Raw genomic sequence first — 18,383 nt, 5'->3', positions numbered from 1 at the left:
TATCATGGACAACCAGTCCCAATTATTCTTGTAGGTGCTTTTCCTTCATTGATTTCTGGTTGAGTGGAAGAGGAGGAGCGATTTCTTTGGGTCCAATGTGCATGGCCTGAGATTAATATGCAAACATATCCTATTTTAAATGCAAGCTGATTACTCCCTAATTTGTCTGTTAATAAATCCAGGCTATACCTACTTATATTGTTCGGGTTTTAGGGTTTGGGAGAAAACAGTCTTACAGCTTGGAAACCAATGTACTCAAATAGAATTGATCTTAACTCTGGAGTACCTGGGTAACAAATCCCTGTGTTAGTTATAGTCAAACTTCCCAAGCAAAGGCCTGAGTTAATTCCCCAGGCAACACTGGCTGCTGTCCTTGGCAGGGAGGCTGAATATATACTGGCACAATCAGGCAGTCTTTCACAGGGGTGGAAGAAGAATTGGGAACACTCCCCACATGCAAGTGAAGTTCTGTTGCTTAGGAAGATTTGTGCAGAGGCGGAGGTATGGCTTACCGGATAGGGGTTTGGCCTTGGAGGCATGGAGTCAAGTCTGGACCAGCACTGTGCTGAGCTTTGGGAAGACCTGGGTCCATGACCAACCACTGACACATATTAATAGCTACCATCTATATAGGCAGCTGGGCCTGTTATCAGAAAGACTTCTTCCTGAGTTCAAATCTGGCCTCAGACACTTACTAGCTGTGTGATCCTGGGCAAGTCACTTAACCCTATTTGCTTCAGTTTCCTCATCTGCAAAATGAGCTGGGGAAGGAAATGGCAAATCACTCCAGTATCTTTGCCAAGAAAACCTCAAATGGGGTCATGAAGAGTCTGAAACAATTGAATAACAATAACAACAACAAAAAAATCTATATAAAGCTCTAAGGTTTGCAAAGCCCTATATATGTGTGTGTATATGTATATATGTATGTATAATGTGTATGTATGTGTATATACATACACACAGATATAAATCTCATTTTACTTCCATTCTACAGGTGAAGAAACTGAGGCTTTTTAAAAGAGGTTAAGTAGCTTGCCCTGACCTGGGCCATACAGCTAGTAAGTATCCAAGGTAAGATTCAAACTCTAATCTTCTGGTTCCAAGTTCATTTCTCTATTCCTTACTCCATATCTTAACAACGTGACTCTGGTCAATCCACTTAACCCTCCAAATGCCTAGGTCTAAACTTATAATTTGCAGAGCAGGTGCTGGCCTGAGTTAGTAGAGGATACTGACTCAGCTTGAGTTCCCTAAATTCGTGAATGCATTATATACGTGTATGCATGTATTATCATACTATATTCTCTCACATATGTATGTGTACACATGTATAAACATATAAACATATATTACTTAGCATAGTATATATTTATTCATAAGGTTTCACAGTAAATAGAGTGCTGGGCCTGGAGTCAGGAAGACTCATCCTCCTGAGTTCAAAACCAGTCTGAGACACTTATTAGCTGACTCTGAGCAAGTCACCTAACCTTGTTTACCTCATTTTTGTCATCTGTAAAATGAGCTGGAGAAGGAAATAACAAACGACTCTAGTACCTCTTTCAAGAAAACCCCAAATGGGGTCATGAAGAGTCAGACACAATTGACCGACAACAGTATATACATATATACTAATTCAGTTAACAATGACCCTGGCACAATACCATTCACACTCGCCCCCATTTTTGAAGTTTTTCATTTTGTTGGTTTTTGTTTTGTCGTTTGTAAAGAATTTAAGTTGAGGGTCACTCAGAGGACAACAGGGGTACATGACAGACTTAAGCAGGCTACAGCATATTACACATGAAGAATTTAACAGTTAGAAATAGAATGAAGAACCGTGAGACTAAGAGATGGCAGGGGTCGCAGAAGCCATCTCATCCATTCTTAGCAACAGAATCAGTATTCAAAGGAAGGCTTTCTGACTTCAAGTCCAACTTTCTTTCCATTGCCTCAAACTCATTAGAAAAATGAGATTAAGGGGCAGCTAGGTGATACAGTGAATAGAGTACCAATCCTGGAGTCAGAAGGACCTGAGTTCAAATTAGCCTCAGACCACTTAACACTTACTAGCCATGTGACCTTGGGCAAGTCATTTAACCCTAATTGCCCTCCTACCCCCCCCTCCAAAAAAAGAGAGATTAAGAAAAAAGATGGGGAATTTTGCAGCAAGAAATGAAGGGCAAGGGCTGGATGGTTCCATTGAAATCCACACAATGTCAAGCGATTTAGAAGATGGCTCCTCCTGGGACTTGGTTTATAGGAGGACATGGACAAAAGGAAGGGCAAGAACAGATTGCTTGCCATTGATAGGTACCAGGTGCCTCGCTAAGCATTTTATAATTATTATTGATGAAATAACAGATCCAGGAAGTATCCAAGGCTTTTCGTTTGTTTGTTTTAAGATAACTTGAATTTCTTTTCTATCTTCCTCCAGACGTGGTATGGTCTTTCCTATCTAGGAACCCAAGGGAAAAAAGAAAACCCTGCACACATAGGCAAAATCTGGTGAGAGGATGAACCACAAACTAGTCTCAGGGGGAGAGACGGGACACATACAAGAGAGACAAGAACTTTATGAGAAACATTCTTGAACTGGGCTAAGAACACTATACAGTAGATTCAGACTTAGGCTACATCTTACATGAAGAAGGAATGGGGAGGGGGAGTTTTATTAAAATATGTTCTTTTGGTAAGATATCCAATAGTTCTTCAGAGAGACATAATGCAGATGTTCTTTTTATCTCTAAAGCTGTTTCCTCAAGGGAAGAGGATCATTTCCTTTCCTATGCAAGAATGAGATTGACATAACTTGCTGATAATAACATTATAATCTTATTTACAAAGCATTTGCACTTTCTAAGGAAGTAAATAATGAACATATTTTATTTCAAATGTTGCTTCTGATATATAAATGAGTATAGACAAGTCACTGCCTCTCTGCTCTAAGCAAGAAGGAATGTGTCAATGTGGATTAATATAGGGACTTTCTTCATTCCATGTCTATACCAGTGAAAATATCTATACTATTGGGCATGTGGGTGGCATAGTGAACAGAGCACAGGGCTGGAGTCAGGAAGATCTGAGTTCAAATCTGGCCTGAGTCTTACTACCTGTGTGATCCTGGGCAAGTCACTTAACATTATTTGCCTCAGTTTTCTCGTCTGTAAAATGAGCTAGAGAAAGAGATGGCAAACCACTCTGGTATCTTTGTCAAGCAAACCCCAAATGGGGTCACAAAGAGTCAGACATGATTGAAAATGACGGAACAGCAACAAACCAATGGAAAAAAAAAACTACAGGTTTGTTCTTTATCCCTTTGTTCCAGATGAGAAAACTTTAAAATAGAAAAAAAGTTAAATATACAGGATTCAGGGCTTGAAGGGACCTCAAAGGGCATCTAATTCAATCTCTTTGTTTTATAGATAGGGAAAGAGAATGTGAGTGGATTTAAAGCCAGGCATTCATCCTCCAAATCCAATACTTCTTACCCTATTTTCACATCACTGATTTTTTTCCTACCATATCCCCTACAAAATGTCCCATTTTCCACTTCTGAATTCACTACAAAACAAAAGAGAACTGAAGTTGAGAGTTAAACACTTGTGAATATCATTGAAATAGACCAGTCTTCATTTTAAAGTAATGCTAGGTATTCATTGGGCACCCCATTCTCAGCTCTCACTTGGATCCTGTCAAAACATTGAGAGTCTTCCCTTCTTTCGAAAGACGACTGATGACTAAAAATATATCTTACTAAATAGCTTCAATATTTTCTTCAACCTAGAGAAAATTAATTCAACAAAGATAGGTTTATTCAAAAGCCATAACTTCAAAGAATTATGCAGTAGACTTAACCGGACAGAGGAACACTTTCCAAAGTGCTAAGGAAATTAAGAGTATTTATATTATGCATTCACTGGCCTCCGCTCCTAAGGGAAAATCAAGGGAAAAATTGATCTGACAATCTTTAGTTAGTTTTTACAAGACAGTACAAGATTAGAAGCACAAGATTTTAAAGAAAATTACCTGACAATCAGCCTAATTCTCTCTTCCAAAGGCTTGGTGCACTAACAGCTTGTGCTTTGGGGTCACTAAAGTGAAGAAAATTCCCCGACAGGAAAAAAGCAAGACAAAGACATATTTACCAAGTCTCTCATCCCTAGATAAATCTGTCAATAAATATTTATTAAGCACCTACTATGTTCGAGGCACTATGCTAATCCCTAGGGCTAGAAAAAAAGGCAAAAGGCAGTCCTTGCCCTCAAGGAACTCACAATGTAATGAGGGAGACAAAGAGGCAAATAAATTTTAACAGACAAGCTATATGCAGGGAGAGATGGGAAATAATTAAGAGAGAGAAGGCATCAGTATTAAGAAGGATTGGGAAATGCTTCCTGTAGAAGATAGGATTTTAGTTTGAATTTAAAGAAAGCTAAGTAGAGATGGGGGGGGGGGGGAAGCATTCCATGATAGATGGATAATCAGAGAAAATTCTCAGACTTGAGAGATGGAGAGTCTTATTCATGGAACAGCCAGAAGGCCAGTGTCACTGGATTGAAGATTAAGATGTAAGCAGACTGGAAAGGTAGGATGGGGGCTAAGTTGTGAAAGGCTTTGAAATGTCAAACAGAAGATTTTGTACTTGATCCTGGAGGGGGCAGGGAGCCACTGGAGTTTATAGAGTAGGGGAGGACGGTGACATAGTCAAGTCGGTGCTTTAGGAAAATCCCTTGAGTGACTGGAGTGTGGGGAAGCTTGAGTCAGACAGACTCACCAGCAGGCTATAGCAATAATCCAGGTGTGAGATGATGAGGGCTTGTACCAGGGTGATGTCAGTGTCAGAGGAGAAAAGGGCTTGTATTTAAGAGATTCAAGAACTTAAAGATGATTTCACTTCTCTGCCCTAAGAGAATTAGACTGAATTATAGTGGAAGAACCCAATGTGTAATCTCAGGCTAGACTTGAAGATGGAAGACCTAGATTAATTAGATACAAAGAGTGTTGCTGGTGAGCACCCCCAATCCAAAGTGGGTTTCCCTATTTTCAATTTCTTACAGAACTCATTATTCTGACATCCAACAGCATTTACCCTTTTCCCTATTAATATAGTGGCTAGGACAGAGCACTGCTCATATTGTCACACCGAAAAGACTGAAATATGTTGAAGCACCCTCTTCGTAGGTTCGAATCCAGCCTCTACTAGCTATGTGACCCTGGGCAAGTCACTCAACCCCATTTGGCTCAGTTTCCTCATCCGTGAAATAAGATGAAGAAGGAAATGGCAAACCACTCCAGTATCTTTTGCCAAGAAAACCCTAAATGGTGTCGTGAACCAGTAAAACAACAACAACAAAAGTATTCGAGATTCAGATATACGTGCGCTCTGGTTTAGACAGACAGCTAAAAAATGCTCCTCAATGATCACTTTCCTCTTGTTCCATACTGCCAGCAGCCTATGTCTCTAGGGGCAAGGATCTCTCAGACTACACTTACCATCCCTGCTTCAGACAACAGGTGTCTATTCTCATGAGTGCCTAAGAATCACTTTAGAAAAGGAAGGATGGGGGCAGCCAGGTAGCACAGTGAGTAAGAGCACCGGCTCCAGTGTCGGGATGACCTGGGGATCAAATCTGGGCTTAGACACTTAGCACCCACCCAGAAACACCTGGCCGTGTAACCTTGAGCAACTTACTTAACCCCGATTGCTTAAAAAAAAAAAAGAAAAGGAAGGATGCTCCTTATTGTTTTATTTAGTCTAGCCCTCCCTGAGGTTAGAGAGTCATAGATCTCGAGCCCTTAAGGATCTTAGAAGCCAGAATCCAACTCCCTCATTCTACATATGAGAAAAGCTCAGCTCCATTGATTGAGGAATGGCTGAACAAGTTGTGGTATATGAATGGAATTGAATACAATTGTATATAATGTGCTATAAGAAATGAGGAGCAGGCAGATTTCATAAAAACCTGGAAAGATTTATATGAACTGATGCAGAGTGAAGTGAGCAGAAACAGGAGAACACTGTACACAGTAACAGCAACACATACAATGACCAACTATGATTGACTTAGCTCTTCTCAGAAATACAACTATCTAAGACAATCCCAAAAGACTCACAATGGAAAATACTATCCACATTCAGAGAAAGAACTATGGAGTCTAAATGCAGATAGAAGCATACTATTTTCTTTTTTCTTTATTTCTTGTGGCTTTTTCCTTTTGTTCTGATTCTCCTTTCACAACATGACTAATATGGAAATATGTTTAATATGATTGTACATGTATATTTTATTTTATTGCTATTGTATTGCCTGCCATCTTGGGGAGTGGTGAGGGGAAGGAGAAAAGAATTTGGAACTCAAAATCTTAAAAAAGTGAATGTTGTGACTAATGTGGAAATATGTTTAATATGGTAATACATGTATAGCTTATATCAGACTGCATGCCATCTTGGGGAGGGGGAAAATTTAGAACTCTAAATCTCATAAAAGCAAATGCTGAAAACTAAAAATAAACATTTTTTTAAAGCAGAATTCGTAAAGGAATTTTTATATTACAAATATTTTTTTTAATTTGTTGATCAGTATTCCATCACACTCTAAGATTATAAAATAGAGAACTATTGCTGATATGTATTGATACAGAGAGTTTCCTCACCAGGAGTTCCATGTATGAATTAAATAACAAGTCCAGAGCACAAAAACAGATAAAACAAAGAAACTGATGAAAGAGACAGAATTTGTCTATGTGCAAAAGGATTCTATCCCTCCCAAGTTTTGTCTCTGAATAGGGTTTTTCTTCCAGAGTGAAAAGTAGTGTATGTGTCATTTTTCACATATTTTCTAGGAGATGTTAGTGTCAACTATATGTCTAAGGAAACACTAGAATTGTTACATGGGGTAATCAATTGATCAAAAATTATTACTTAAACACATGTCATGATTGAAATGAAAGTAAACTGAGGCACAAAAAAGTTCATGTTGAAGACTATTTTTACATGTAATTGCGAAAAAAAATGCTATTAAGCAGAAGAAAAAAGAGAGAAAAGTGAGGCTCCGAGTAAGTGTCCAAAGACACACAGCTAGTAAATGTTAGGGAATGGATTTTAACCCAGGTTTTCCTGACTCTTAACACTCTTAACTACTCTACTATTCTGTCTCAAATTCTAGAATGAATTCATTTAGGAAGAACTCTTCCTGTCCTACTCCAAGAAGACTTTTTACTGCTCTTACGACATAATCTTAACATCTTAGGCTGATGCCCTGCATCTAGGGAACACATCAATAACACATAGCGAGAGCTTAGTATATTTAAAACTAACCTGTAGGGGGGAAAAGGCATAGTAAGACTATCATGGTATCTTAATGCAAATTAATCCAATTATTCTGGAAAACAATTTGGAAGCATATGAGGAAAAGCTCATATAATAAATTATGAAAGCCTGCTAGACATATATCTCAAAGAGGTCATAAACAGAAAGTTGCAGTACATAAGAGAAACATTCCCAACACCTCTTTCTGTAGTAACAAAGAACTGGAAATAAAGGTGGGGGCTGAAAGAATATGGAATAGCAGAATAAATTGCATACTAATGTAATGAGAACCCCCTTTTTCACTTCTGAAATTCCATTAGGGAATGATGAATTTGAGGAATTCAGAGAAATATGAGATGTGTATGAAATGACGCCCAGAATAAGTGGAATATACACGAAAACTATAGAATGAATGAAATGAAAAGATCACCAAAAGGAAACTTAGCTATGAAAAACCAGTTTAAGGGTCAGGAGGGCAGATAGATAATGAAACTTTTCTCAAACCTCTCTACCTTGGTTATAAGGGAGAGATTAGTAGTTGAGGGTGAGGGGATAATATAAAATGGTATATCCAGAAATAACTGCATTGTACCAAAAACAAAAAAAAAAAACATAACCACTTCAAAAGCACCTATTTTGCTTAAAGGAAACCCTAAAGTGGAGTAGAAATGGGTAGCCCAAACCAGTATAATTGATATGGTAGCTGTGTCAGCAGCCTTCTATTTGAAAGGAGGGGGATGAAAAATGAGAAGAGGGGAGGGAAGTTGTCTATTCTAGAGAAAATTATAACAGGCACATGGCTCATTTGCTTGGAAGTGACATTTCCGCTCAATCTAAACTGACATTGTGATTAATGCAGCCTCTAGCCAGTACGAAAAAGATTGGATGGAAAGAATAGTCTCTTTGACTCTTTTTTCATTTGTTTCATAGACCAGCAATATTATAGATGAAAGAGCTTGGCTAAAAGGAGCGGGTAACTGGGGGAGGGGGAGGGTGTTATCTTTTCAGCACTACCAACACAGAAGTGAAAAAGGGGGTTCCCCTTAGGAAGTCAAAGAGAAGCAGAAAGACAAATAAAAACTGTGATTTCAGTTAGATAACTGGGCTGAATGACTGATAATGAAGAGCTGTGCTCATTGTCTCCCAGATGCTCAGGCAAGCTCCCATTAATGAACTGTTGACATTGTCAACAAAGAGAAGAGGCACAATGGAAGCAGTGTATTTATTGGTGTCTTCCCAGCACAGGGACAGCTGCGGCTCCCACAGAATGCCCTGAACAAAACCAACTCCCTTCTGGCTTTATGAGGAGAATATCGGGATGTCGATTATTGATGACAGCATGCAAGCCAAGAGACTGTAACCTACCGTCTGCCTCTCCCCAAAGACTCTCAAGGGCAATTTTTATATGCACTTACCAAGCTCCAAGATGAAATCCATTGAGAAGTTTTGAAATTGCTTAAGTTTTCTTTGTTTTAATTGCTACCGTTAGCTTAAAATCTACTTGTGCTGCTACAATTCACTTTCCACTTAGCCAACAAAGCGATCCTCCAAAAGTTCAGGTCTGACCATGTCACATTCCTATCTGATAAATACTAGAGGCTCCCAATCACCTCCTGGACCAAATATAAAATCCTGTTTGGCTCCTAAAGTTCTTCAAAACTTGGCCCCCTTCCCACTTATCCAGTCTTCATACACGTAACTCATAGCCAAGTATTCTGATCCAGTGACACTGACTTCTTTACTGTTCTTCCCATTCCATGCCTGGAATGCTCTCTCCCTCCTCATCTCCACCTCCTGGCTTCTCTTTACTTCCTTCAAGTCTTACCTTCTGCAAGAAGTCTTTCCCTATTCCCCTCAAAGTCCATGTCTTCCCTCTGAGAGTATCTCCAATTTATACTATGTACATCTTATGTGTAAAGTGGTTTGCATGTCATCTTCTCCATGAGATTGTGACCTCCTTGAGAGGAGGAACTGTTTCATACCTTTGTATACCCAGCACTTAGCAAAATTCCCAGCACACAGAAGGCACCTAATGTTTGTTGATTTGACTTTGACTTCTATCTGCACATAAAATTATAGTCAAACAAAAATCACCTATGTGGAGATGTGTTAAATAAGAGAGTCTACAGGCAGAAACAAAAGAAATGGATACCTCTAACTTTAATCCCAGTTAGAACCCAAGCCCCAACTGAGTCACATGCATAATAGTCATAACAATAGTGATGATTCTAGATGGCATTTATGAGATCCTTTAAGTTATGCAGAAAACTTTATAAACAACACATCTGATTCTCATGACAGCTCCCTGAAGTAAGTACAACTATTATCTTAGTTTTATGAAAGTAGAACTCCCTGTCTTGTCCTGAACGTTAGTTATACAAATTTTTTCATCCACCCCCTCTTGGGCCATGAAATTTATCTGAAATTAAAATTTATGTTTTGCTCCAGTAGGTGGCCCAGAATGTCTAATAGACCAGCTTTAGTTGATCACAAATTCAGGAATGTGCTTCAGGAATTCAAAAAAATAAAAAAATTCACTACTTATTAAATGTCTGCTATGTGAAAACTCTCTACTAGGCTTAGGGGTTACAAAGATGGGGAGAATGGGAAGTCGTTGTCCTGTCCTCAGGGAGATTACAACTAATGTGGAGATATAAGTATAACACAAATATGATACAAGGGAGTATGTAAAGAAAAATTTAAGCAAAATGCTCTATGAGAAATTGAGAGGAACAGCTTGGTGGCACATTGTACAGAACACTGGCCCTGAGAAGAAGAGAACCTGAGTTCAAATCCAGCCTCAGACACTTAACACTTACTAGCCTTGTGACCTTGGGCAAGTCACTTAACCCCAACTGCTGTGCCTTCCCCCTTCCAAAAGGAAAAAAATAATAAATTTTTGAGGGAAAGGACAGATCACTTTCAGCTGGAAAAAGCACAGAAACAATAAGAAATAAGCTTATTATAGGGGGAAGGCAGCATAGCAAAGATACAGGGGAAATGACAAGAGGAAGATCAGGGAAAAGAGAAAAGAGAATAAATAAAATGGGAAGAAATGAGAGTAGCAGTTAGTTACACTGGGGAACAACGGTTCAGACTAGGTTACTTCTCAAGATATGAACATGTTAATTCTGAAAAGGTAACCCTGGACAGAAGAAGGCATCAAACTATAAATAGTGTTAGTGTCTCTATGTCACCTGGGTGAAAAGTACTAGAGTTGCTGGTTCTGCCACAAGTAAGGAACTTTGTGGAAATATGCTATAGGTTCAAGAACAGCTAGAAAAACTATGAAGTCAACAGGTGACCATACTTAAATCATAATAAGCCCTGAGTAGAATGATAGGCAGGCTGCTATTAAGAGCAAAACCTGAATCTAGTTCTCAAGTATTTACAATCCAAGGAACAGGAGAGAGTGACTTGGAGTCAGGAAAATCTGAGTTCAAATCCCAACTCTGGACCCTTACTGACTGTGTGACTGACTGTGGGCAAGTGAATCTGTCTGCCTCAGTTTCCTTAATCATAAAATGGAGATGATAATAGCACCTACTTCACAAGGTTATCTGAGTATCAAATATATGCAGTGATATATATATATATATATATATAAAATATCGTGCAAAATTTAAAGCGCTATGCAAATGTTGGATATCATAGGAGTTATATACCTAAAAGCTATGGGCAGGATGGAAAGGGAAAAGCATCATTATGTTCTAGGACACTATCAGAACATGAAGCTGTTCTAGAGGCACTCTGGTGTAATGGAAAGCAGTGACTCTGGAGTAAGGTGAGGCCTGGATTAAAATTCCATCTCTGATATATACGAACTCTAGGCCCATAGACACCATAAGGACTGGTAATTTAACTTCAACGAGTCTCAGTTTTCCTCATCTGTAAAATGGGACTAAAAATGGCTCTATCAGGAAAAATGTGAAAAATTAAATGAGATTTAGATAATAGAGATAAGTTAGGAAGGACTACTAGAATGACAGAATAAGACACCAGATCAGGCCTGCACAACATACAGATAGGCCTGCACCAGATCAAAAATGGGAGAAAAAGAAAATAACAAAAACTCCAGAGAAAGAGGCCATGAGGTCAAAGAGTTCAGTGATTCTCCCCTAACGGTAATACTTTGTGCAGTAATTGCGCCCCCAAAGAATAAGGGTTCCTGAGTCCTCTGTCAATGCCTACATCTATGACCACCCTGGGCCCTGTGAATTTTTATGTGCCTTTGTACTCTCTGCCAAACATCATGGCATATCATGGCAGCCAAGAATAACTCCATAGAGTGTAGACATCGGGATAGACAGCATTCTCTTCCAATTCCCACATAAACATTCTCTCCCATGCTCAACCCCAGGACTCTAGGGGACTGAATTAGATTCTACAGCCCTTTAATTATATGTAAATTTTAAAAGGTGATCACACTGCTCTGAGGGTGTTCAATCACACATCTCTAGGAGCTTATAGACTGCTGCCAATTTCAATTCTGAAACCAACCAGCATTTTTCTCCTAAACCTTTGAAGATTTTTTCTTATACTAGAGGGCAAATATAACAGTACTGAAATTGTTTCAATAAATTTAAGCCAGTAGAACCTGATGGAAAATAGTACTGAAAACAAGTATGTATTTTCATTATAACACATATATCTTTTGTGTGCTATAGTTTGGATAGAAAGTCAATGTTGCACAGGACAAAGAACCCTGAATCAGGAACCTTAACTGCCATTTAGTTTGTGACCCTAAAAACACAGCTTCCCTGGGACTCAGTTTCCTCATCTGTAAAACTGGGGGCCAAACTAGTTTCTATTATAAGTTCTTTCAAGTCAAGTCTATATCTAGACAACCCTGTTAGGTAAAGATTAACTTAGACAGAAAGGAAGTAAAATCTTTCTTTTCAGATACACTATTTTTATTCTCTTACTCTGATGCCTTTTTTGTAACTCTGAGGTGACCCTGGGCTCTCTGGCAGAGCATACCTGAGTTGGGTCCTACCAAACTAGGAAAGCTGCCCAGCAATGGACTGAATGTATGTATGTTGGTCAGCTAAGGATAGGTAAGGCTAGGAAAGACTCTCCACCCACCAGATTGTCTGCTCAGTCTCTGTTGTAGCAGCGGGAGTACCTGTGTTGATGAAATGAAAATTCTTGAAGTACTGAATCAGAGAAAGAAAATCAATTCTTTTTCTGATATTCTGATATTACTCCTCATTAATTTTAAGGGCTAAGATAGAGGAAAATATCTTTTCTTGGGGGGGAGGGAGGGGCAATCAGGGTTAAATGACTTGCCCAGGGTCTCACAGCTAGTGAGGCCAAATTTGAAGTCAGGTCCTCCTGAAATTCACTGTGACATTTAGCTGCCACTTCTCTTTATTTTACAAGGATCAGAATTCTTTTGGGGGCATGGCATGAAGGTTTACTGATCAATTAACAAGTATTTATTAAGCATCTAATTATAATAGTAATAATAATAGCAAGTACATATATAGAGACTTTATAAATATATAAGTTGTGAAGATAATATATTTATTATCTCAAGTGATCTCTCTATATGCTGGGTAGTGGGCTGGGAGTCAAAGATACAACAAGAAATAAGAAAGTGCCTTCAAGATTATTACCAGGTTGCTTTTCCTTTAGCGTCTTCATAGAAAGGACTGACTGTGGACATAACACAGCCAGCAGCATCTGCCAGGCCAGACACATCCATCCTGAAAGCAGCAGGGTCAAGGTCATATGAATGACAAATCTGACATCCTTCCCACCACCTCTCTTTAGTTCTGGGAAAAGGTGCCCAGCTAGCTGGTGCAGTGGATAGAGTGCTAGGCCTGGTGACCTTGGGCAAGTTACTTGGCTGTCAGTTTCCTCAACTGTAAAATGGGGAGAACAGCACCAACTTCTCAAGGGTTGGAGACAAACTTTATGAGCCACCAGCACATAGTAGGTACTATATAAATGCTACCTATTATTACTATAAACCAAGGTTAGCGAGGCTACACAACTTGCCGGTCAAATTGTGGTAGCCAGGTGTGAGTGTGTTTATCTTTCAGGCTTGATTCTTGTTCACTGTCCTCCTGAGCTACAAGTTAGAAGCCGGTTCAAAGCTTCCATTCTCTTGGAGCTCTTCACAGCAGTGATCTGCTATCAGCTGATTTTTCCTTACTCTGGAATTTCCTCACTTTGATATTAATTTATCAAGTTAAAAAAGGAAATACATCCAAAAAGGAAGTCCAAGAAAAATGATCAAGATAGAATCTGAAACTATCCCCAGAACTTTCACAAATAGAGCAAATCAGAACACTAGGCTTAGTCAATCAAGGCAACTGAAGCTTGCTGGGCTGATTCTGAAGTCCCTCCCAAATAATTTCATTTATCAGGATGTGTCTATAAAGCCAGAGTGAATCTTTGAACTAAGACTAATAAAGCTTTCATATAGCTCCAGGCACATTACAAATCTTACCTCCTTAGATCCTCACTACAGCCCTGGTAGTTAGGTTCTACTCTTCTCCCCATTTAACAGATGAGGAAACTGAGGCAAACAGAGGTTACCTGACTTCTCCAAGGGGGAACAGCTAGTAAGCGTCTGCCTTGCTCTATCCACCTGGCTGCCTCAATTATTTGGATAACTTAAACCAAATAAACAAACAAAAACCTTCCATATGAAGAGAAAATTAAGAGCTTGTCCCAAAGAGATACATCAAATTCACTTTGCCTTGTCACATGGTCCTGAGGCTTTCAAGTTAAATATTATTCAGAAATTCTGTTTTAAGATCAAAATTACTTAGTATTTGTAAAGTGCTTAGAACAGTGCCTGGCACATAGTAGGTGCTATATAAATGTTATCTGCTATAGTGTTCTCTCATGAAGGGAAAGCAAGAGAAAATTGGAGGCGCCTCCCCCAACTTCACTGATTCTTGCAGGTGATCATGAGGCTTCCATTCCCTTGACTTTTGTACTAAAAGTCATGCCCACTGGATCCATGTCTGTTTCTGCTCCACTGCTTTCTCTCTTTTCTTTCCTCTTTCCTTTTATATCCCTTCTTCATTCCTTCTTTACCTTCTTTCTAGTCTCCTTTCTCCCCTTCTTTCCATTCAAGCCTTCTCCTCCCCATCCTCTCTTCATTTTTCTCAGTTCCCTCCTCCTTTTCCTCTTCCAAATTTCCTCCATTTTTTCCCTACTTTCTAATCTCTCTCTTCTCTCTCCTGCCCTTTTACTCCATCCTCCATTCCTTCCTTCTCTTCTACCCAGTCTCTCTTGGCTCCAATAGGCAGTGTGGGAAGGGGTACAGACTAGGTGGTTAGGAAGAAAAATAACTATTTTTCTAAGGACAAGAACCCTTCCCAGGGAGCCAGGATCATCAGTCACGGGTTCAAGAGAAGGGGGTGGCAGTAGTTAATAAAATCCACATGTTTTGACAAGGAGCTGGGGCCAGGACATATGCTACTACACAACACTGGGGAAAAAAAGTCGAAGCCAACCCTCCTCCCTCTACTCCCCACAGGGCTGAATTACTAAAGGACAGCGTGGCATCTTGCATCACGAGCTTTGTCATCGATTGATCAAGAGAAGCCAAAGTCCGATGCCAATAAACCAAGTCTCTCTCGGAAATTATTCCGGTAACGCAGAAGAGATGACAGATTCCTACAGACAACTTTACAGTATTTATCTTGTCCTCATTATCTCCTACGCGGAGTCTGGAGAACCGCAGAAAACAGCTCGGGGCCACCTCACCTCCATCCTTGCCAATAGTCAATCCGCTGTTTCTGCAACAATGTACTCGTTTTCTTCACCAAGACCCCCTCCCTTTTCCTCCCTCCTCCCTAACAGGGCGCTGTGTGTGTGTGTGTGTGTGTGTGTGTGTGTGTGTGTGTTGAGTAACGGTACCTTAAAACAAACAAATCTCCAACCTGTGTCATGAAGTAACCAACAAATAGAACCTTGTTACCTACCTAAACACCATGCAATCTTTCTTGGGAAAATCTCAACTTTTCTTTATCATTTAAACCGTCAACTTTTTTCTCCCAGGACTTTCCTCAGTTCCCTTTCCTAACTCTATCCTTAACAATCTGTGAGACCTTAGACAAGTCACAACCTCTGGGTCTCAGTTTCTTTATTTGTAAAATGAAGGGACTGGACTTCATGGCTTCTGCGGACCCTTCCAGCTCTACATCCCCGAGTATAATAAGTCTATACTTGGAAACAGGCGGTGACGACGTGTGGCCAAGTTCATTTTCAAGTTCCAACTAATCAACAGTAGGTAGCCTTCATTTCTTTCTCCACTCTTCCTCCCTCGTCCCCCCCCCCCCCTTATCTGCATAAGGCCGGCCCCAGTGGATGTAGCTGAGCGTGAACCAGGCGTTTTCTTTTCTTTTTCTTTTTTTTTCCGTAGGCCCTTTAGGAAGGGAGGAAGAGACGCAATATTTACAGTAACTCCCTCACCTTTACTCTTCCCCTCCAGACCCCTTGCTTCAGGCTATAATAAGTCAATAAGCATTCGATGTTCCAGACACTTCATTACATTTTTCAAAATGATCTCGCAAGCTCTTCCTTCACTTAATAAACATTCCTTCCTCGTCGCTTTTCCCTCTTTCCTTCTCCTCCCTCCTCCCAAGTATGCCAAGTGGACAAGCCACAGATGGGTATGCGAGGGCAGAAAAGGGGAGAAAGGGAAGTGTCTCTAACCAACCTTGCAGGAGCGGGGACCGTGACAGCTCTGGTCGGTCCTCGGGGAAGGAGTCTCGGAGCCGCTGGAAGAGACGTCCCAGGTCCGAGTAGCTTCGGTGCAAGTACAGGACGTTGCGGTCGGACCACTCAGTGCGGATCTCGAAGAACTCCTCCTCGTCGCCCCTTCGGTTGATGATCAGTCTCCGGATGCCATTCACCCAGCAGCCCCGCACGAACATGTTCACCAAAGACGTGCCCTCAAATACCGCAGATGCCATGCCCGCGGTGGCGGCACATGCCCCGGACGCGGGAGGGCGCCCCGTCTAGCCGCGCCCCGGGAGCAGGAGAAACAGAAGGGGGTGAGGAGTGGGCTTGCTTGAAGACGCTGACTCCCGGGCTGGCTCCGGGGTTCGGGGCTTCCGCGATCCAAACACCAAACCAGCGTTTGCTTCCTTCTGCGCTCCCTCAAAGACGCTGGCTTTTAAGGAAACTTTTCATCACGGGTTGCAGTTGTCTACGTCTACGTTGCCGGGTGTGAGGGCAGCCCTTCCCCCTCTTCTCTACTGGAAGACCGGCCCCGGCCCCCCGGCCCCAAAGGAAGTGGCTTACTGGAGGCTAGACAGCCTGCAGGGCTCTGCAAACAGCCCGCCCTCTCATTTGGCCTCGGGGAAAGTCAGCCCCGGGGTGCAAGGGTCACCTCTGGCTCCCGACTCAACTCGGCAGTTGACGCCCACTCGCCCTGTCCCTCCAAATGCCGAAGTGGCAAGATATCCGCGGTGCCGGGGTTCCCCCGGCCCCCGCTTAAGTAGAGGAGTTTCCCGAGGGTAAATCCCTGGGCTCCGGGAAGCAGCAGCCGCCGCCGTCGCCTCCGCCCCTTCGCCCCGCGACTCCCGGGGAGGGACCGCCCCGCCGTCCCACCCCCGCACTCCCGGAGAGGCGAGCTGGAGCAACTGAATAAGTTCAGCCGGACTCCTCTCTCCCCCGACTGCTTGGGGAGTGGGAGAAGCCTGTGCAAAGCCCGAGTACCCTAGTCTGCCTCGACTCCGCGGGAAGTGCCAAACTGGGGGTGCAACGAGAACACACTCCTCCTTTTCCTTTTCCTCCTCCTCCTCCGCCGGGCTAGTGGGCTGATGCTGCTACCGCCCTCCTAGCTGATGCACGCACTGGTTAAGCTATAGCCTTCCCCTAAAACCACTCTCCTCCGAGAACGGTCCCTCCTCGCCGAAATGGTGATTGGACCACCAAGCAAGGAAGAAGACCCCGAGGACCGAGACACCCCTACCCCACCCCCCTGCATAGACTGCTTCTCTTTTTCTTTTTGAAATCTCGGAAGTAACAGGGCTTCGGTGGGAGGCGCGCCTGCCACCCGCCTGACTTCACAAGATATTGCAAATCTTCCTTTTTTCTTTCAACGCTCCTTAGACCTCCTCCCCTAGGAGGGGGCTCCGGGCGCTGCCCATTCCCTTGGCTCCCGTTGGGGCAGACAGTGCGTCGTATGGGGGTGGAGTAAGAGTTGGGCTGGAGCCTTGGTTGGGAGGGGAAATATATAGTTTTGTTTTTTCCCCACTTTGGAAAAAAAAAAAACTGCTGCTTCGAGTGCCAGGAATTCCTCCCGATCCTCCGGGGGAGGAGGAGTTTGGAACATATTGCAAAAGCCTGCAGGGTTTGTTTTGTACTCCTTTCCTTCTCTTCTTCTAGTCTACGGTTAAAACACCGACCGCGCAGCACCAAGCTTTAAATTGATCAAGTACAACGCGAAGGGAAATACGACCTGGAGGAAAAGTGATGCCAGGTAGAGTCACACGGGCCCAGCGCCCAGGACAGAGAAGATGAGAAGGGACAAGGAAGCTAGCAGCAGCAACCTGTCACCCTTTCTGACCTGCGGAGATGAATGGGCTGCGTGTTGTCCCTGCCCCGTATTTGGCCGCCAAGTGCCTCGTGGCTTTTCTTTGTGGCACATTCCGATCGTGCTTTAATTCCACGGAGAAAGCCACCAGGACTGGCTGGCTGGGCTACAATAACCCAAAAGATCACCACGACTGGGGATCGTGGGTGTGCCCGAGGTAGTTTTTGCATCAGGGACAAGCTTCCTAGCCGAAGAGAATTAAATTCAGTAAATCCAAACAAACAAGTTACTTGGCAAATCAAGATAAGACCTTTTCAAGGGCTATTACAGAAATATAAATTGGGAGAAAGGGAAAAATAAATTGCAAAGCCTAGTTATTGGCACCAAGTTATCTTCCAACTTTCTTCACACACTGTAATTGACTGCCAAGCTGACCCGAAAATTTCCCCAAACTAAGCAGTAAAAACTGCCTCCCAGTAATACTAGACTTCCCCCAAGCCTAGCATTTGCTCCCTTCCCTTCTCTTCATTTTTCACAATCCTTCTAGGCTCAGCTCAAGTACCA

The 18,383-nt window shown here is 42.0% G+C and overlaps 1 protein-coding gene across 2 annotated transcripts in view; it reads right to left on the bottom strand.

The window, feature by feature from the left end:
* Window positions 1–18,143, bottom strand: part of PXDC1 (PX domain containing 1) — a 65,987-nt gene extending 47,844 nt beyond the window's left edge. The window contains exon 1 of one of the 2 annotated variants that reach the window (XM_069103568.1): window positions 15,996–18,143. In XM_069103568.1, coding sequence (XP_068959669.1) covers window positions 15,996–16,251 — 256 coding nt within the window. In that variant the 5' untranslated portion in view covers window positions 16,252–18,143. The remainder of the gene's footprint in view (window positions 1–15,995) is intronic. The other variant, XM_069103567.1, reaches the window with a different exon arrangement.
* Window positions 18,144–18,383: the final 240 nt, after the last annotated feature.

Source organism: Petaurus breviceps, unplaced genomic scaffold (genome assembly GCF_028583685.1).
Source record: "Petaurus breviceps papuanus isolate PSGF00001 unplaced genomic scaffold, PetGlider_PUasm1.0 582, whole genome shotgun sequence".
NCBI lineage: Eukaryota > Metazoa > Chordata > Mammalia > Diprotodontia > Petauridae > Petaurus > Petaurus breviceps.
The sequence above is the reverse complement of the archived record's forward strand: the minus strand, read 5'-3'. Positions and strand labels throughout refer to the sequence as shown.